At 34.3% G+C, this 22,678-nt stretch overlaps 1 protein-coding gene across 7 annotated transcripts; it reads left to right on the forward strand.

Moving 5' to 3' along the window:
* l(2)gl (LLGL domain-containing protein l(2)gl) lies at window positions 1-22,313 on the forward strand. Of its 7 annotated transcripts, none has more exons than XM_018538257.1 (16): window positions 1-783; window positions 10,797-10,894; window positions 13,689-13,779; window positions 15,686-15,927; window positions 16,254-16,392; window positions 17,012-17,226; window positions 17,298-17,586; window positions 17,659-18,418; window positions 18,646-18,802; window positions 18,878-19,017; window positions 19,084-19,600; window positions 19,679-19,959; window positions 20,400-20,535; window positions 20,770-20,987; window positions 21,477-21,559; window positions 21,880-22,313. In XM_018538257.1, exons 1-16 carry the CDS (start codon window positions 700-702, stop codon window positions 21,985-21,987), a joined length of 3,558 nt encoding a protein of 1,185 aa, XP_018393759.1. In that variant the 5' UTR covers window positions 1-699; the 3' UTR covers window positions 21,988-22,313. The 7 variants fall into 7 exon arrangements, with proteins under 7 accessions (XP_018393759.1, XP_018393760.1, XP_018393761.1 ...); XM_018538258.1 differs by having other exon boundaries at window positions 20,788-20,987; XM_018538259.1 differs by having other exon boundaries at window positions 17,039-17,226.
* The last annotated feature ends 365 nt before the right edge of the window (window positions 22,314-22,678 follow it).

Raw genomic sequence — 22,678 nt, forward strand, 5'->3', positions numbered from 1 at the left:
GCGAGCGACGTGGAGTGATCTCGCGCGCGCACGCCTTCGTTTGCCTTCTTCCGTGCTGCGTTTCGATGGTTCTGCGTTCCGTCGCGCGTATCGGCACGTTTTCGCTCCGGCGCGCCGCGTAACCTGGGCGCCGTCCCGTCGCCGTACCTGGACCGCGATCCCGACCGTGCCGTTTCCCAAAGGAAGGTGTACCCCGGCGTGTGTTCGCGAGCAGTGATATCCACGCGAGTCTCGGCTGACACATCGCGATCTCTCGAGCGTGACGAGGACCGTCGTGTCGCAAGCGCGCTTGCGAGGGAGAAAGAAGGAGCGAGTTGAGCGGCGGTGGCGCGGGGTGGAAAACTGCCGGACGCGCGCGGGTGGATAATACCGAGAGAGAGAGACGAGGGACACTGACGTGCGCGGGCGGTGTTATATCGGAACGCGCGGTGCGCGCGTTCACCGCGAACATAGCGTCGGATCGGACTGGTAAATAACGCGACCGTCGCCGTATAGCATCGTAACCGCATCCGCGCGCGGACGTGATCCAGCGCGACGTTCATTCAAGAATGCGTTAATTACGCGCGGCCGCCGGTTAACGTGCGTGTCGGTACTTGCGTGTGACGTGCGACAGACGGTATTCTCGCGTGGTGCTAGAGAGAGAGAGAGAGAGAGAGAGAGAGACAGAAGAGCATACAACGCTGAGCTGGGCGGATCGAGATGCTCAAGTTCATCAGGGGGAAGGGCCAACAGCCCACGGCCGAGCGGCAGAAGCTGCAGAAGGACCTCTTCGCTTTTCGAAAGGTGAGCGAAAGCGAGCGAGTGAAGGAGAGCGCGAGACAGACACTCGTACCCGGCGAGAAGGTTCCTTCGCCTACACCCGGTGTGCGAAACACGTCGCGAATGGGCGCAGAAACGACGTCGGGGGCGATGTTGCCAGACCAATCTGATCAAAATGATTCGACTTGCTCGTCTGAGAGAGAAAGAGAGAGACTTCGAATGAATCACTTAGCGGGATTTTCGTGCCTCCTTATAGAAAAGCACATTGTGCTCGGAAATCCTATCGGACAGCTCCGAAAACACGTGCGCCTGTCTGAAATGCACGTCTGAGAAAACCCATTTTCAATTCCCAACTAACGAAACTTTCTGACCTTTCGATACTTTTGTTGACGTGTTTCAAACCTGAGAGCCTTACGGCGCAACATGTGTGAGAATCCTGTTCCTCCATGGAATGGTAAATCAAAAACATCTGTTAGTCGAAATACAAATAATTCTTAAATACTTCTTTCTAATTCGATAATTCGAAAATAGTTATACTCGTGCGAAGTGATTTTTACATCCCAGGGAAAAAATGAAGCTTAGTTCTTTATTAATCGAGAGAATCCGGATATTTTTATTTCTTTCTTTTAAAAAATATTGAGTAAATTTATGGATATAATGATCTCGATTAATTAATAGTTCACAATAATTTGTAAGACATCAGTAATGTACAATATGCAATTAATAACGACTTTCATGTAAAAAAAACACTCCAAGTGATTGTTTACAACAAAAAGTTAAGTTACGATGTTTGTAAAAAAACTAAGTGACTGCAAGCTATAATTAATTTACAGTTTTTACACACATGTATTTCATTCTAACTTTACAGTACTACATATACATTTCCTTACAGTTAGATATTATTACATTAAATTTTACTTGGAAGTTAAACTTAATGGCAATAACATTTCATGAAAGTTAATGGCGAATTTGATTGGATGCACTAGTGCGCACTGAGTGCACCTGAGTTTATTTGTTTTCCTTTTCTCTTCAGGAGAAGAGAAAAGGAAAAAAGATGAACTGGTGCAATCACCCTGCACTGGTGATAATAACATTTCATGAAAGTTAAGTCATTTTATAAAGCAAAACATACAGAATGATAATTGGAGAGTTATTGAAATTAAATAGCCATTATTTTTATGATGAATGAATAAAATAAAATGAAACATTGTACTGTAGAAGAAATTTATTTTTATTAATACATAGTATTTCTATCTGTAGGCAAGAAGAATATTTTATCAATATAAGAAGACAAAAAGGCTGAAAATTTGGTTGCTTGTATGACTCAGTCAGTAACATATGACATTCAGAAGGGACTGTCTCCAGGCAACCATTTCCCTGTCCCTGAAAGAAATTTACCTGGAGGTTTTCGAAGGTCTTCGATATCATTATTAGAATACCATTATTGTTAGCGTTAAAAAATGTATACATAGTTTTCCAAAGGCATTTAGATTACAAGTTCGGATGGTCGTTCATTTTAAAAACATTGAGCCGTGTAATCAGATGATTCTCAGATTAATCCTCTTTCATAAGATTTATTTGTACGAATGAAAGTACACGTTTTGTACGAATGAAAGTACATTATATTTTTTTTAGCATTATATGTGAATGAAAATAACCATTCCTTCTTCGAGTATATTTATTTCATTCATTTGTCTACTTGTTACAAAAATAGTTATTTAGTTGCAGCAACTTCCCGATTCTCATCCTGCGCGTCTTATATAAGCGTTTACTTTCCCTACGCGGATTTAGAAACACGATTTTAAAAACAGCATAGGAGAAGAGAGAGTAAGATTACTTCAACAGATGTGAATTAAAACGTTCATGTCGCGAAAAATGCAGTTTCTGACCGGTGGAAACAGCGGTGAATCTCTTCGTTGTGCAGACAGGTTTTGAGCGTTTCGTTTTGCCGGCTATATCAAGTTACTGTCTGTACCAATGATATCTTTTTATCGTCTGCCTGTATATTCTCTTTTCCCTGCTCGTTGTCCGTATACACACTGCAGCAGCGTAGTTTATTTACTCATTGCGACTAGTACAATTTTCACACTACGAGCAGCTCGAAAAGATGCGCTCATACTGCCACTTTCTGCGACTGATTTATAGATACACGAGAGAAATGTTTTACATGACAATTGTGTGTACAAATTAAAGAGGCACGTTTCTGATGAAAATTGAAGTAGAAAAATATTTTATGAGAGTTCAAATCGAGAAACGGTTATTTATCTACAAGCGTTTAAAGTTTATAAGGTTGAACATTTAGTACTTTTTTTTTCAGTGTAGAGTGCGTTGAAAAAAATCACAGTTTCATGATATTTTGGTTCAATTTTTTCTCGAAGAAAAGCGATCTATATTATATTACGAGTTATTCGATATTTTAACATAAAATTTAAATTTAGTTATCTAACTTCAAAGATTTATTTCAAATGTGAATATACGTAACGTTCTGTTGCTTACATTTTCCTAGGCTTCGTAAAGTTGTTTATTTTCAATCGTCCGACATTTCCACTAACAGAAATTGACTCTGGATTTCGCGGAGTTGAAAGTAGAGTTTTCATCAATTCTGAAATATTCTGTACTGATAATACGATTTGTATATAGCTGATATCGATTTGTTGTACCGCATAATGAGATTATTTCGCGTCTGTATTATTACGTCTCTTATTACGTGCTTAAGAATCGTCAAAAAGAATCGTTGCCAAATTGCTGGTCGAAGTCTGGCATTAGCGAGAAATTAATTAGCGCTAAATACGTAGAATAAACGGCATGCATTTTTTTTAAATTGCTTATTGTTTTTGTTTTATACTGTAAAATCTTCTTGCAAATATATTGCGCTCTGATGCAAGAAATGCAGCATTTTGGGTGAACAATTTTTTTGTTCTCTGCGATGAAAAAATTTGTTTATGAGGACGCTGTATTTCTTACACAGAGCAATTCCACTTTGCGGTAATGTTATATGTATAAAAGCGGCTTAAGTTAAGTTTTTTATTTATCGATTAATTTATTATTAGACTTAACCCGATGATAATATAAATTGTATTTTTCTATCTGTGATTAATTACCAAACTGATAGTTTTGTAGGGAATAACTTTTAAAGTTACCACTCTGAAACCATTAGTTTAGATTATCCGTAGTTAGAAGGACACAATTTTTACATTATAATTAATTTAAGTTTAAAGCCTAAGACATAATTGAAAAGGGCAGGAAATGATATCTGTATTCCCTGCTTCTATGGTGTTGTTTGTGCTTTTTAGTTGTATCTCAGGCTTAACTATGCATACATATTTCAATACTTTCTCGTAAGTGTCGAAAAATGTATCTCGTGTTATTTCACCATCGACCATCTCATCGAGATAAGCGTTCAAAATTTTATGTTTTATGAGATGTAGCACGCAGGAACGTATTTGCGAATCAATCATCGTCACTTCGTTAATGTCGTAAACATTGAATCATGCGCGAAAGTGATTGCACTCACCCAGTTGCACTGGTTCGTTAATTCGCGTTATTTATTCATGAACACATCGCACGATTTCATTCGACCGCTGGTATTTTGTGCATCGATCGTAAATAGTTGCACATTCAGTGAGGGACTGCGCTTCAGAGTCGACAGCACATTATCTGATGCATCAGAACGTGTTTGCGTACTTGTGAAATGCCATTTCCATGGCAAGAATGCGACTTGAAAGGCGTCAAGGAAGGAGTGTCATAGCGTTACAATTGTTTTAAACTTTGTAGCTTATTTGTCTTTTAACCTTGCTGCCGAAGTAGTACGGATATGAAAATTCTTCTTCTTGTACAGCCGCACGTATACGTGAAAAATTTAATATTTATAGATTTTATACGTATTCACAATATTTGAGCAATTTTGATAATGGACATTTTGGACGATAGCTCACTTATTTTGATAACGAGCGTATTTTATCTTAATTACAAATAACCGTGTGTTTATCGTTATCTTTTTTTCCTATAAATATATTTTTAATTTTAGAGGTGTAAACATTTTTTTATCTTTAGAGATAAAGATGTAATACTTGATTAACTGAATTCAATTTCCATTGACAAAAACTTGTGTTAAAAACTGTAAAGAAAATTCTTATTTTAAGGAGTGTTAGAATAGTCTGCTTACATATTATATTTATTAAAACGAGTAATATATTTTATACCTAACAATAAGAGTGATACACAATTGTGCAAGTAGAAGAACCGATCCTAAAAATAACTTTAAATATATTTTTTAATAAAAATATTATGAGTATTATTACGTTTTATAAGGCAGCGGAACAAGGTGAGCAGAATCGATTTTAACTGACATTTTTATTTGTTGCTCATTTATTGCTAAGTTGCCAAAGAAAAAAATTTGTTACTCTATTAATTTTTTTTTATTGATTGAATAATATAGTTTTTATACACATAAAACTTGTGACGGCTCACATAGGCTAATTTTTTCCTTTCTATATTGTTAATATTGGAACTTTTGTAATTATTACTTTTTTTAAAATAATGTTCAGCTAAAGAAATATTAAGTTAGCTGAACAAAATATATATAGAATAAAGTCGATCGACGTAAAAATAACGTAGGAATTTGTTGCTGTCGAAATATGCAGATTACGAATTTGTTGCTTGCAAAGTAGGTATAAATAACAACAAAAAACCTCAGCGTACTATAGCGGGACGAGAGTAAAGTACGAGAAGATTTGTTGCTCGCTTAAAATTATGTTACTAAAATGTCTGAATTTATTGCTCTCAAAATATGCTACTTATTTTGCAAGCAACACATTCGTAACTTGCATATTTTGACAGCAACAAATGAGCAACAAATAAAAATGTTAGTTAAAATCGATTCTGCTCACTTTATTCCGCTATAACTTATAAGACGTAGTATTCTCTTATGTTATTACGAAAAAAACTAATTACAATTTGTTTATAAAATAAAAATTAAATATCTTTTAGATGCTGTAGTTTCTTCAATTTTAAATTAGAATAAAGTAAAAACTCCAAAGTCTTGAAAACTGTAATATCATCAATCTCTGAATTGAGTTCCACGAAAATCGTTATAACATCGCAAAAGTTAATAAGAAACGATAGAATTTTTCAACAAGAGGATTAGTAAAAAGTTAAGCCGGTATCCGAGGAATTTGATCCTTTACTTTTATTGCTAGCATGTATACTTTGTGGATAAGATACAGAAGCGGCGAAGGAATGACCATTACTCAACAAGTTATTAGTTGATGATGAAACAGACGACATTCGGCTGACAATAACTATTCAAGTGTTACGAAGTCGCGATCTTTGTTGAATGCAGCACAGCATTTTTCACTATGCTCTATTATACGTACGATCGAACAATTGTTTGAAAAGACGAACATCTACAAGATGCATGCAAGCGAAGACCCTCGCAGCAGATAATTTCCTGCCGTTGGGTCTGTGCAATCTGCAGGAAACGTCAAAACCTCTTATCAGTCGCGCAAGTGACTGGGAGAATGGCTTTTTCGAATGAATTACGCGGAAATCAACAAGTCAATATTACACCTGTGTTGCAAAAACATGTTATCGTTATTGCATTAAAAATTCCGAAGCACTATTTTAATTATTACGTAAAAAGGAAGTTATATTGAGATTTAACTGTAGGTAGACGCAATCGTTTTATAAAAAAACAAAAATAATGCGTTTATGTCCCTGATCGTTATACAATGTACAATCTTATATGATTATATAATATATAAACGAAACACGGATTAGTGGAAATTTATTTAAAAATTGCAATTTCGAAGAAATGATTGAGATCATTTATAAATAAAATTTGTGGAGAATGTAATTTTGGTTCTAAATTGGTGTTCGCCGAAACTACGTGTTTGATAAGCAGTGATAAGCAGTGATTTCTAATATATATGAGTAAAAGAGAATTATTGTTGATGCTTTAGAGAATTGTTGATGCTTTCCACTAAGAGTATTCTTAACGCATATTCGTTTGCTCGACGTGATGACACTGTAACGTCGTATGCATTATCGTGAAACCCTATAGCGATTTAATTCCCCACGCTATGAATTCTTGAAGAAATTCCACGAAATGCATGGAAAAAAATTGTATCTATGAAATTACTACGTTCTCTTAATATAAAAAAAAACTAGTGACTAATAACATTTTTCAGAGTTCTACAGTTTCTTATAAAAAAAAAAAGAGTATATTTTTTATATCAAAAAACCAAAATTGGCACGTTACATTTTCAGTTTTGTTTTTTTTTTTTTGTTTAGTATAAAAACGCCGAACTGTTTTATTTTTATAAAGAATTATAGAACTATGAAGAGTGTTACTGGAATTGTCATTATTTTTTTATATTAAAGAATGTAATTTTTTTAATTTTACATTCTTTAATTCAATCAAAATTTGATATTCTTGAATATTCATTATACGCTATTCTGTAAAAATGAACTATTTATTAATTTTTTTTGAGTTTTTATTAACTCTTGTGATAAAAAGTATCTTTTGTTGGTTATTAATCTTTTTTTAAGATTTTGCAATATCTTTTTAATACAGAAACTTTGACTTGTTTTTTGTTATTTCTGCGTAATTCGTTTTTTAAAACCGTTCTTAATATTTCAAAATTAATTTTGTATATTTATGTTAAATATCTACTAATACATAGTTTTTTTATTTTATTATTATAATTACGAAAAATACAGCCCGATATTGTTAATATGTCACGTACTAGTCAATATTTAATAAATTAATGGACCACGATTCTTAGGGTACGGTATATCTTACCTAACTCTTAATTCTTTAATAGCTTGATGACGAACGAAAAACTCCTCAGATAGCGAGTAATCATATCGGCATTACGTGCAAATAAAATATGATAAGACATCGGAGACCTTCCCTTTTTTCGTATTTACTTTAGGTGCGTACTCATAATTGCATCGTTGAATCGATATTATTATATATGTCATGATAACTTTATCGGAAAAAACAATCTCAAACGCGTAATTTTTCTTCTGATTTAAGTTAAGTAAATAATATATATACTTTTTAGTTGAAATATGGAAAGGATTAGAATTCCTCGTTGTTAGAATTTGATATAAACAACACGTTTTCAACAATAGATATTTGACTTTCAGTGCCGTCGCGAAGCAAATACGGTTCGATCACCTTGATATTTGTCTGGGCGATTTTTTTTTCCCAGTATGTAAATGATTCGAACAGTTCGAAAATAGCGACATGCGAATAGCGTCCATTCATCGGTGTTCATTCGTGCTATTTGAGGAGACAGACAGAAAGAAGGGAGAACCGGCGTAGAAGGTATATAGATGAAAAGAAGAGGTCTTATACCTCCTTCCATCGAAGAAGGGAAGAAACGTTCATCAATGTGCGTATCTCGCGCGGATCGTGAACTCAACCTCGTTCCATGTCGTAAACAACTTGTCAATATTTCACGACCGGCAAAATTTTTTACTTACATCGAAATGCAAAAGGTCGATTTTTTATTCTTTACCCAAGAGATGGATACCTAATACTGTAAAGTTGTATAAAAATTACATATGAGCTTTTTCGCTTAGATCTTAGGAAAGAATAGTTAGATTACTATTAAGCTACTTAACAATATTAAATGAATATTAAAATATTAGATTACTTGGCGATGAACCCTTTAATCGTAATTGCTGCAAAGTCTATTATGAGGCAAAAGAAATTCAATGCATTTTTCTCAAAATCGAATTTTCCTTACTAATTGCTTCGTTTGATGCTCGCGAGTTTCATTGCGAATTTAACTGAAAAGAAGAAGCTAAGAGGGACACGCGTTTCTTTGTTGCACGGAACACCAGCGCAGTGTCGCTTTAACTCTCGTTAGAATGTATCTTTCGTAAAGATCGTGTTTAGTACAACTTGCAGGCAGGTAGTGACACCTTTTCTCATGGAAATAGTTCTGGAGGTCCGGTTTTTCTAATCGCAATGGTTGACATATTGGTGGATCGGGAACGAAATCCTCAAAGGAATTCTTACCAAGATTATCGAGAATTTATTGATTTCAAGAAATCTTTTTTCCTGATCGATCGTTTATTTACTGAATGAATTGCAGATTTTAGTCTAAGAACATTTGCAATTACGACATTTTTATCGCAATCTCAGTTTGAATAAAACTATGTTACCTCGAAGACGTGAATAACATTGCTTTTGCAGAGTTATACATTCTATTAAATTTTCATTAAAATCTTGATTTGTTATATTTACTGTATTTTTTTTGTGATAAGTATAGGTACTACATTACAGAAATTATGATGAAAATTTTTATTACAATTCCAAATCAAATAAAAGACAAATATCAATATGTTTGTATCTCAATTTTAAGTTTAATTTTATATTGTATTATTTTTTAATACTTTTTTTAAATGAAATATTTTGGATTGTGATTCCCCCCCCCCGTAAAAAAAATTGTAAATTTATTATAATCTTTCTACATACTTGTAGAGATATAATAATATATATAAATATCTTATTGATTCTGGATGCAGATCTTGAGAAAATCAATTTACATTTAAATGACTGACATAATTTATTAATTGCACTTTGCACAACCAATTCACGGAAAGTCTTATCTTCATTTATGTAGCTATTAGTGCTTAATATATAGCTTGAAACACAATTTTTTTTCATCCAAGGAGAATCTCTACATCATTATTCGTTCGTTATACTAATTAATTATTCAAGTAAAATCATTACGCGTTGAAAGATCAAGAATCGTCTCGAATAAGGAAAAATTGCTCTTCCGAATCTCAATTTTATTTCAAGAATCATTTTGTATATCCTTACACCTTTAGATTTAAGAGAGAATGAAGATTTTGGGTTTCTAGGACGTGTTGCTTGCGTATCTCGCGATTCTAGCGAGTATTTTATAATTGGCCGTGGGAAGAAACGGAAATATATATAAGCGTGGTCCACGCGAAGTTTACCGACAACAATATTTCATCACTCGAGCGAGTCTTTACTAACCGTTGGCCGCTTTTCGAAGGCACATTTACCGCAATCAGAACGTATATCTCCTCATACATGCTGACGTATACGCGCGTGTAGGTATGACCGGGCACGATAAGCCACGTTCGATTAACGGGCACTGTCAAAATCTGACTCATCGCGAGGCTCGCGTCAACTAACTCGTTGCAACTTTCACCCAAGTTAACCATTAATAGTCGTGTCAAGACTTCAGTGCTGCTCCTAATTATGCCTGAAAGATGCTGAACGATCGAAAATTGAGATGGATGTAATTCAAAGCAGGCAAATGCTATTCTGTTCTTGAAATTTTGGAAGAAATTAAAAATTCCAAAGTGATAACGTAAAAAGCTATATAATGTACGTGCAATAATGTACATTAATTAGAAAATTACATCAAATATAGGAATGGGATTTAAAATTAATGCGATTAACGCGCGGAACAGCTACTTTTTCTTCGAATTACTGCACTTTATAATGATTCATCCTGTTTTATCGTGATATTCATGTTTGATATGCAAAACTGTCAGGATCGTAAAAAAGTATGTAGTTAATTTGTAGGCTAGTGAACTTTGCGAATATATAACAATTACAAGATGTTATTAATGTATTATGACTTGAATATCTGTATATAATATAAAATAAATCGAAATATAAAATAATTTACTAAATATTAATGGTGGAATAATATATACAATTTTCTCTACTATAACCAACAATCGTCTTTTATGTTTTCGTTAGCTGTAGAATTAATTGTATTTTATTATAATATTCTTGCAACGATATATATTACTGTATTTAGAAACGTTACATTGTGTTTATCACAAAATTACTTTAGATGAATCTGACGAAAATTTTTCATATAATGTGTGTGAAATTGTGCTGACTTGAAAATGGTTTAATTTTAAATAATGAACGCAATAAGCAATGAAGACAGCTAGAAACATAATTCTGTTTACGATGTTAGGAAATTGATCGAAATCAGCGTTACTAATAGCAGATCCGCTCTTATTCGTTGCAGACGGTGCAGCATGGTTTCCCGAACAAGCCAACCGCTCTCGCCTGGGATCCGAGTTTGCGGCTGATGATCATCGGCACGGCATCCGGCGCCATCAAGGTGTATCCTTTTGCTTTTCTTACCTCCTCGCCTCCTCGCTTTCTTCCCGTTTGGTATTTATAATCTGGTCCCGAGGCGCAACCGCCAGGACTCAATGACGTGCGTATCGATCTATTAAATCCTCTGAGAGGCTACATTTCTTGCGAGAAAAAATACGATTAGTTTGAATAGTATAAATTATTTGTTATAAGAATTAATTGTTACATTATCATTAAAAAGATTTTTTATAAAACGCTGGATACTTTATTATCGTTTGATTTTATTTAAAAGAACACTTTGAATCTTTAATTATTAATACAACTCACACTAAACAGAAAATAAATATTCTTTATAAAATGGAAAGCTATTACTGTCATAAATATCAGGTCGGTTGTAAATATTCGTTATGACATTTTTATTGCCATAATAGAAAAATCTGTTTCGTGGTGCCGCGAGCGATTGCTTAACAAAGACTTCGTAAATCACTTGCGATATGTTTTATAAACTCGCACTGTGCTTAGAGCAAGGCATTATTGAAGAAATATTAAATCACACCTTAGGATTCACGATGGTATTCGCGTGTAATAATCTTGCATTATGTGAATACATTTATTTCTAATCGAAGAATTCAATACAGCGATCTCCCTTTTCTTTCTTTAACATCTTGGGGAAAATCGATCTAAGCTTTCTCAATTCTAATTTTATCAACTTTTTAGAGAATCGGGTTAAATAACTGTCGCATTAAACTTATCGATTAAAAGAGCACAATCGCGTTTGTGCATAATGCAGAATTTAGTTAAGAGATATCGATTGTTCACGAAAAATGCACATGCAGCGTTCGATCGAAACGTTTAACTTTGAAAGACTGCTGACTAGTTTTATTACGTGTTTATTCGAGAGAGATATGATATTTTGTAATCATTTTACGTTAAGAAGGTCACTAATTGTTCAACAATGAAAGATTGAAGTTTTTCAGCAATTTATAATATTCAGCGCGAATTTGATTCTGCAATACTTTGTTGATCTTAATTCTCGACCTTGTCAACGCTTGCTTAATTTACGCAGAAATTATCTCATCAATCCTGTTTTAGTTAGAAATTGCATTCACATTATAACAGTTTGAGATTATCGCTAATTTAAAAATTTCAAAATAACAGATGAAAGTATAAATGGAGCAAACATGAATATTTTTATCGTTTATCCAGATCATTTGTATCAAATAATAAATTTAAATTGTTTTTTTTCTGGTTCTTACGTAAAGATAGTCAATTTAAATCGTAATTTGACGTGAATAGTCTCGCTAAATTTAGATCTGTTGTTTATTTTTGTCTATCACAATTTTTAAATCAGAAAACTTTGTTTTAAGAGAAAACTATATTTATGAATAATTTAAGAGCTTTACTTTTTACGACAGTCTTTTTGTCGACAATATATGTTATAAATGTACACGCTATAAATTTATACTTTAGAAAACGAATTTTCTAAAAATATATATGATATTTGAACTGTATATTATCATAATCGAAAGTTGATTACAATTTAGTGTAACAGAATAAAAAAAGCTACGTAAAAAAAAAACTGTATCTGATCCGAGAATTATCCTGTCGATTCGCAGAAAATTACGCGCTTTTAACTTCGTAGATGTTATTAAACGGGATGTTAGATCGTAGTGAAATAATCAACACGTCAGCGAGTCTGCAATTTTATGCCAGTTTAATACCGTAACCGCGCGCACACCGTCGACAGATGCTTTCAAGGACTACGTAATCACCAGATAATCGTTATTATTTCGCAATAGATATACGTATACACGATTATCTGTGCGGCACACCTAGTCTTCGCATCAGTGAAACCATCGGCCGAGTGTACACGGTTTCCAAACGCTACGTTCATCAACTATATTTGAACTTAATCACAAACCTCTTGAACTCTTCCTGTAATTTGAAGCAGCTCGAACGACGATACTTTATCTAGTTTCCGTTTTTAGACTCAACGGCTTTTTACAAACCGGTATACTATACGTGTTGTTATAATGCGCTTGAATGCATCTTTAAAAAATAGATTGAAATTATTTTAGTTAGGAAAGGTGTTTGTAAATTACCTTGTAAATTACATTGCGGTCGCAGAAACTATTGATCGAAAATAAAAAGTAGGTTGACATCTTATGGCAAATAGAGTATATGCCGCGCTCAATTTGTAAATTGGACAAATAAAAAATCCTTAGTAATAAATATGTTCAAAGATTAGAATAAAAAAATTATTTGGTACCAATTTTATTGAATCGTACAGATTTATCGTCTCTATTCCAATTTTATATATTTTTAATTTTTTATCTCAAAAATAAATGGACGATGTTACTCAAATCTGTTATTTTGTTAATAAAGATTCGTCGAAGGGTTTCAATATTCATTAATTTCCATTAGAGAGAACTCGAATTATTATCGAATCTTCTATGAAAATTAATTTTTAAGTCAATACTAAAAAATAAAATCTAGGTTAATCTCTTTCAGAATTATTCAAAGTAATTTATGATTATGCAACTGTTTGTTATAGCTCAATGCAGCATAATAATTTTGCGTCGTTCATCGCGGAATTTACTATAGAATTTGCAAAGCGTGCGCTTATATGTTAAGCAGCTGTTTCTTCGAATGATGATTCTCACTGTCAGCATGTTGTTAAATCGGTCATTTGCAAATCCGAGATTTGAGGGTCTATTCTCTCGGGCGCGTGAGGTGTGTTGTTCCTGTCAGCATGCCACATATTTATACAATATTATATAACCCCTTTTTTTGTGGAATTCCTTGACTCGAGCATCAGTTTCGGAAGGCCAGGCGTAGAGTTCTATGGACAACATTCCGTCGAAAGCGGGGAGAATGCCGTCACGAAAATCGTTGCGCTGCCCAATGAGGTAAGATTTGATACATTAATTATCTTCTGTATATTTACGTTAAATAAGATAACTAATTTTCAAAATTAATTTCTTAACGCATAATTTCGCGAACTAATGCTTTTTTATTGCATCAAGGATTAAACAGTTTATTGGCGCTGATCTAAAAAATTTGAATTTTCGAATTTGCGTAAGATATGAGAATCTCATTGAAAATTTTACTGATTAGTTTTCATTGCATTTTCTTATTATTTATACGATTATATTTATGTATCATATATCGTGTATCTCATATATTTATATTCTTAAATTAATTGTTCCGCATAGAAAGGTGCTAACTCGCGGTAGTTCTGTTAAAATCGCACGCATCGCACCGATAGTAATGCGACACCGTGTTCCGCTTATACGATTGCCAACGGGTTGCATAATCCCGTGCGACACCGTACAATGTGCTCACGCACGCGTGTACTGATAAATAATACGAGTGCAACGACATCACGGTGCGTCGCAATTAATGTGAAGTGCAATTAAAGCCACGATATGAAATGTGGGAAAGACTTTCTTTGCACTTCCGAATGGTCCATTATCCGTTGACCAACAGACACGCGTTTTGCCAATGTTTAGCGAATGGCGTTAAGGAAATTATCTTAATACGTTCTTCTAATCGAGCATTTTTTTAAAAACATTTAAGAGGCTTGTTATGATAACTGAAAATAAATAATGATTGACTATATTGAAGTAATCACATATAATATTTTATGGAACTATATATATAATTTTATATACAATTTCTCGAATTGATTGCTTACTCTTGCAATATACATATAATTTTTTATAATATTATTTAAAGTTGTGTATTAATAATAATTTTTGGTTTTACGATTACACAACGGCATAAGCATCATGAACGTTCGTTATCTCGATAAGTGTTTCCGAGTAAATCTCAAAACCGATAAGATAGCAGCTAAAGTCTATGATACAGATCTAAAATATATTTTTTATTTAAGTTTAAATTCGATTTTCTATTTATTTCAGACTTTTTCATAATAAATTAACTGTTTTTATGCACAAAGAATTTTGCTATTATTAAATAGAAGAGATGCTTAGAAAAGAAATTAATAATCTCAAGTTTGCGAGAATTTATTAATTTTAGAAAAAAAAGATTAAATTGCAACATCGTAAGATAAATAAAATATACAATGTAATATTTGATTAGCGCATTTGACTAAATTTTGAATAGGCAAATATTTATTGTAAAAAATTAAGAAGTGATATTTTAATATCGGAATATAATTATTATATTTTTATAAATCAAAGTCTTTATTTTTTGCAGATTTTTAATAAAAATTTTGGTATTTAATCTTTAAACGCTTGGTAAAAAAAAAGTAAATTTACTATTTATCCAATAATGAACAATTTATTACAAAATGTCTACAGATTTCTTTTTAAAGGATTTTTCGGTAATTATATACAAACCTAAAAACGAAGTGCAGATAAATTCCTTCGATTTTGTATTTGATGTGAATTTACGCTTTGTATATTGCGCGCGACAATTGCAAAATAGAAAAGGTACGAGAGTTGAGGAGTCGTGAGAAATCATGAAATTATGCGAGTATTTTCTCCGTGTAATAATAGAGGTAGGAGAGGCCAGCAGCCGTTGTTGATCTTATTGCGAGGCGTTTTATTACTTCCGCCATATCGGGAACACACGTTGGCTTTCTAAGATAAAAACTGTTGTTAAAATTTTCTGTCTAATAAAATATTAAAGTACGTATGAAAAAAAATAGTAGAGAGCTTGGAACATGTTTTTAAAAAATGTTCTTAGGAATGGAATGAAAAATATTTCTAAGAATGCTTTGTTCTATGAAATATAATACTTTATTCCGATTAACATTCTACGATCAGCTTTTTGCATCGTACTTTGCAGGGTCGTGTGGTGTCTTTGTGTGACGACAATTCATTACATTTATGGGAGATTAACAGAAGTTCCGTGGTGGAAACGAAGACGTTGTCGTTGGAAGGAAAATTGAAAAAGATCTCCGCAATGTGTCTCGAATCTAGTGGGGAACATCTCTTGTTAGGAACGGAAGGAGGCAATATCTATTTGCTGAACTTGAAAACTTTTGTTACTCCGGAGAATATCATCTATCAAGATGTCGTAATGCAAAAGTAAATAATTAGATTATATTATCTATCGTCATCTAATTAAATTTTAATCTACATTTTGATATAAATGTCAACAACATTATAGAAGGATACTTCATCTATCATCAATCTTGAGAGAGAAGATTTTGTTGTATTCCAATTTTATAGAATAAATCATAAAATTTGATCATTCTAATTATTTCTAAAAAATCAAAATATCTTAGAAAAAAAGCATTATATTTAAAAGAATATAATAACTTTAAATTCTAAATTAAAAATTATTTAAAACCAGAAAAAAAAAGAGTTGCTTTGTAAGTACAAGTTTATTAAGTTATTTTTGTATTGCATAGCGTTCCAGAGGACTATAAGAAAAATCCAGGAGCGGTCGAAGCCATAGCCGAACAGCCAGGGCACCCGGATAACATCTTGATCGGTTATAATCGAGGTTTGATGGTATTGTGGAACAAAGCTACTCCAGGAGCTCAGCAGGTAGGTCTTTATATTCATTATATCTTTACGTATACACAAATACACTTTGGCAAATGCAATAGTCACATGCTGTAATGCTTACATATTTTACTTATATGTCGCAAAACAACACACAGTGTGGGTCAGTATTTAATCCTGCTAGCCCATTTATTTCTGATATATATTCACAATTGAGTTTAAATTAATTGTTATTACATGTTTTAATATGTGGTAATTATTAGATAAAAAGATATGTTTTTATCTTATTTTAAAAATATATATTTAAAGTGAATGAAGAACTGATGTATTCATAGAATTAAAAAAATGTTAGATGTGAAGATTATTGAACTAAAACTAGAAACTTTTTTTATATATTTTCTTATATAGAAAGTCTCATTAATATAAAATTGTAATAGAAGTATCTGTTTATTCTGAAAAGTTCTATACAGTTCTTAACAAATAAATTATAAATATAATTAGTCTTAATTTAATATAACTTTTGTGACTATTTAAGAAATGATAATTGATTAAAATGGGATCGAATGGAACAGCAGGATTAAGAACGAATTGTGAGATTGTATTGCTCGTTCTGATTGTCGTTTGTGTCTTTGGTGGTCTTTGGTGGAACGTGTACGCGCAGCTGATGGGTTTGTTTTCGCGTGCGCAGACATTCGTCTCCACGCAACAGCTGGAATCGGTCCACTGGATATCCGAGAATCGCTTTGTCTCATCACACAACGATGGTTCCTATGCGTTTTGGAGCCCTGGTAACGATGCCGTGCCGGAGCCCACTACACTTTACGGGCCATTTCCGTGCAAAGCTGTCACCAAAATCCTCGTGTATCCTACCGCGGAGTAAGTAACTTCAAGATCAGACATATCTCCTTTTCTCGTTTCTTCATGAATTCAATTGAGTTTTTTCATAGACACGGCGAGCTCGTATTATTCTCCGGTGGTATGCAACGTTCCAGTTATGGAGACAGACATACAATCACTGTCATGACCAAGGAAAAACATTTAGTTTTTGACTTTACGTCTAAAATTATTGACTTTTTCACCGTTTTCCCTAAGGAAGAGGAAGAGAACAATGAGAACCCTATCGGTCCAGAAGCGCTTATAATATTGGCTGAGGAAGAATTAGTAGCTATAGATTTGACCAATCCCGAATGGAAGATGATGGCATTGCCCTATCTAGTATCTCTCCATGCGAGCTCGGTGAGTATATTTAAATAAAAGTAACAAAATTATAATAAACACACATGGTACGAACTCTTTCATATTGTGTAGGTGACTTGTTCTCAACATGTGCCTAATGTACCCGAAGAACTTTGGGAAGCAATCGTAGCAGCCGGTAAAGCGCAGACCGAGCATCTTTATTCAGACAAATCGTGGCCCATCGATGGCGGTATTATTCTCTGCCAAAAGCCTGCGAATCCTGACAAGCCTAGAAACAAGGAGCTACTACTTACTGGACATGAGGACGGTACTGTCAGGTTCTGGAACGCGTCCGACGTTGCTCTGACCCCTCTATATAAGTACAACTCGTCGATCCTGTTCACCGGCGAGCATTTAGACGTTCTTGAACAGCCACCAGAAGATGACGAGGATGAGTGGCCGCCATTCAAGAAGGTGGGAATCTTCGATCCGTATTCTGATGATCCACGACTCGCCGTGAAAAAGGTTCTTCTCTGTCCGTTATCCTCAACGTTGGTGGTCGCTGGTACAGCTGGACACATTATTACTGCTACCATCTCCTCGGAACCGACCAACAAGGAGATAAAAGCTGTAATAATGAATATTGTCAACGATCGCGACGGATTTGTGTGGAAGGGTCACGATCATCTGCCGCCGAGAACGACGAGTATATCATTCGCGGTTGGATTTCAACCACAAAGTCTTCTACAGTTGTATCCACCGGCCGCCGTTACGGCGTTAGCGTTACATAGCGAATGGGGATTACTCGCCGCTGGTACAGCGCACGGACTCGCGGTCTTTGATTACACCAGATCGAAAGCCGTTAGTGTCAAATGCACACTTAATCCAAATGGTATGTAAATCTACAATAAAATAACTTTTTCAGCGATTCAATTTTAGGTATTAATAGGAAATAATTTTATTTCAAATTAAAATTGAGAATAAAATCTTTTTTCTTTTCTTTCTAGAGAATGAAAGAAGAATATTTACATAAATATCTAAAACATACACTTCTGTTCAAAATTACTTTGTTTTTTATATCAATATCTCGAATAAATACGATTGTTTTAATGTTTACAGATCTTTCCGGTGCAGGTGACACTCCCATTTCTCGACGGAAATCTTTCAAAAAATCTCTTAGGGAATCTTTCAGGAGATTGAGAAAGGGACGTTCACAACGTCGAGCAAATGCTAATAGTCCTACACGAAATACTGCACCGGAGAAAAAGAAAGACAAGTGAGAGTTTAAATCAAAATATTAGATTAAAATACAAAAGAAAAACAAAATGTAACTATTAAATTGTAATTCCAGTGTTGCTTCTTCACCGAGTGGCGATCTATCTCCAACCGAATTAAAACCGGTGGAGAGACAAGTGGAAGCGAGACCAGTTGACGACGCTCTAGGCTCTATGGTTCGGTGCTTGTACTTTGCCAGAAGTTACATTATTAGCCGTTAGTATTTTTTTGTAAATAATTTTGTAAGCGACAAACCATAAAAGTAACTTAAAATATTTATAGTACAAAATACAACACCCACACTTTGGGCGGGCACCAACAACGGCACGGTTTACGTCTTCACGTTAGCTATACCAGCCGGTGTAAGGAGAACGGAAGAAGACGTCAACTGTACACTGGGAAAAGAAATACAATTGAAGCATCGTGCACCTGTAATTGCGATCACGATTCTCGATGGATCCAGCGTGCCGTTACCGGAACCCTACGAAGCCGAAAAGGGCGTGACGGCCGGACCTGACATGACTTCCACGCACAGAGTCGTAATTGCTAGCGAGGAACAGTTCAAGATTTTCAATCTTCCGTCCTTGAAGCCGTATTGCAAGTACAAATTGACCGCTCACGAAGGGTCCAGGGTACGAAAAACGGGATTTGCCAAGTTCTCGTGTTACGTCGAACCAGCAGGAACTCATGAGGAAACTTGCTTGCTTTGCCTAACGAATCTTGGTGATTGTCTGGTGCTGAGTATACCGGAACTGAGAAGACAGTTGAATGCTGCTGCAATCAAAAGAGAGGACATTAAGTCAGTTCTGTTTTTTTTAATCTCGTTTTTTAAACGTCATATATTTGAAAATTAACTTTTATCTTTTGTCTCTCTTAGTGGTATTTCTTCCTTGATATTTACAAAAGCCGGAGAAGCGCTGTATCTTCACTCGAGTTCGGAACTCCAACGAATTTCTCTGTCAACTGCAAAGATGACAAAGGCGCATTGCGCGCTTATTTTACCACCGCATGCCAGATCGTTTGCGGTAAATACTAACGAAGTTACTCAAGAACAAGGTGTTGTCGAAGGTGCGCCTGAAACTGATGGAGAAACACAGGAAAGTCAACCACCGACGGCAGCAAACAGAATTATCACGGAAAATGGCGTAGTAGGTGCCAGTGAGTATTAAAAATCCATATATCTTGATGCGAATAATTTAAAGCAGTGGTCAAATTTAGTTACAACTTTTGGTTCAATTTTTGGATGCTTCTGAAGCAAAGCATTGAAAAATCTTAATTGCTTATATTCGACAAAATCAGATCGAAAATAGTAACGAAATTCGACCACTGATCTAAAGAGACATATATATTTTTTTTACACATCGTAATAGAATATACCAACGGCTTCTGCGTAAACGCGATTGTTTATATGTGTAACCGCTTGGCATACCTTGTATAACCCGCATATACATGTGTGCTTACCCACGTGTTTTGATCCTAATCACAATTACTATTTATGTCAGACCATTACTACCATTTATGTCGATTAACGACTTAGTAGGGAATGTTGTTATTTGTAATAGTGCCGTTTAGTGTCGATGTGAACGCATGTCTTTTAGCTGGAGAGGAAGAATCTCCGAAGGAACCGTCGCTGCGACCAGCTACAAGTAGTATAGATGTAAACGGAGAAGACGACCGTCAGGATTTAAGTTCTATCGGAGATATTACGATCGACAGTGTTAAAGATCATTTGCTGTAAGTTCAGTTGACATTATCAGATATTTTTCTAATTTGTTATTTGCTTACGTACAATAAATTTTATTTTAATTGCGAGTTTAGTGAATTGTAATTTTTAATTAATATCACTTTATGTACATAGATGTTTAATTTATAAAACATACTGTTAAACATACTACATGGCTTGACAATTTGTTTCGCCGCTGTATTTAATTAATACTAGCATTTCGATGTACTTGCCATCTTTGGCAGTAACAGTCCACTTTTCAGAAACGCAACATCTTCCGAAGATCTCCACAATCGTTTGGCAGGACTTAAGATGGAGGTGACTTCACGAACTTCCGAGATATCCACTCAAAATCAGTCCCTGGTGGTAAAAACGACCACTGTGGTTACACAAACCACGAATAGCACGACCGCTAATGGCGAAGTCGAGACGAGTCAAGCGAACGAAACGCAACACGTAAACAGTGAGTGAAATCGCAATCAATCTAGGTCTCTGAAGTGACTATTATTCTATTTAGATTTATCTGATCATTGGACTGCCAGATTGACATTTCATAAAAAGATTTATCTTTGAGTATTTTTATATAATAGCTTCTTATACATACGAATGATTTAATGTGTGAGAGATATTTTTTTAGGTCAACGTATTTTATTAATTTTTCAGGATCACTAATTGATAGATTCGCGAATTACAATTCACACATCCAGTAGTACGTGTTGGTTCATATGTTTTTATATATGTATGTTTCTTAATGTATGTCCAATGTTCATAACTATTTTGAAAACGCACATAAAACCAACATGTGTTATTTGGATCATTACGTAGAATTATCTACATTTTGTTTTCGTCTTCCGATAATTTTCATTTTATTTCTTCTGCCTTTATGTTATTTGCATTCATTAGATTTTTTTTATCATTATTTTTTGTTTGTGGCACTTGTTTTATTGCGCAGGCACTACAGTAGAGCGAGAGATACGCAGCGGTATTGAGACAACAACGACACACGCTACCATCACTCTGCCCCCGAACGTCGAGGTCAGCAAACGGCACTAAATATAAAATTATAATTAATTGGTGTGTCGGCTGTTACCACGATATTATTAATCTCATGTTGATGCTTTAGTACCTTGTCGTTCGCCATTAGTCAATTGATCTTTCGCTACTAAATGCATCAGCTTTTTATTCATTTATTTTTGTTAATTAATTCCTCGCTCCTCCCTTCATACGATATTCATTAACAAACAACTGACAACATTAACAGAAATGTAAAGTTTGTAATTACTAACTAGGAAGATTTTATTATTTTCTATCAAGAAACATTTATTGAGCGATAAATGATTGTTTAAATATTCCAGATTAATGCCGCGGATTTGGCCAATTTGGAGGTCACCACGACTACAGTGACTACTACTACAGAAAGGTCCAAGGCGCCGTTGGCTAGGCCAGAAGAAGTCGGTTCGTAGGCCTGTTCCATATCGTTTTTCCATGCTGACCATGCATCGATTTCGCGCTCCATTTACAGAGCATCAATAATTAGTTACTCTTACTAAATGAACGTGTACACAGCGGCGATATAGATAGGATTTATATATCGTAGATTTTTTTAAGAAATTTAGATTTTTATGCAACATTTCAGCGATAATCACTTGCGCCGCGCGAATGACGAGTGATCAATTTTTAATACGAATTTTACGCATTTTCATTGACATTTACATCATTGTATTCCACTTGAAAGTGTTCCAAATGAATAACTTGGAATTGATGGGAATCAATGATTTTTAACGAAAATAGGCCTAGAAAATACTTTATTTATGATATGAGAAATGCAAATCCTCATTGTGCTTTTTTTAAAATAAAAAATTTTTATTAATCACAAAACGAGACCATTTTATGAAAGAATATCGTATCAAAATATAAATTTTTAGAATAAATTTAAACAATTTTTATCACGAGGATTAATCTACCATTTTGTACGGCCGATTTCAACCTGTTCATTAATTTAATAATGAAACCTGGTGCATATTATATAATCAGTATAATCGTAGAATTTTAAAAAGGATTATAGTTTACTGAGAGATAGGGAGAATGATGAAACACATCACAAACCATGAATTGTGGCAGCCTTAAATCTACTGTTATTTTATATTTTTTTAA

This window comes from Cyphomyrmex costatus, unplaced genomic scaffold (genome assembly GCF_001594065.2).
Source record: "Cyphomyrmex costatus isolate MS0001 unplaced genomic scaffold, Ccosl1.0 scaffold193, whole genome shotgun sequence".
Classification (NCBI taxonomy): Eukaryota; Metazoa; Arthropoda; class Insecta; order Hymenoptera; family Formicidae; genus Cyphomyrmex; species Cyphomyrmex costatus.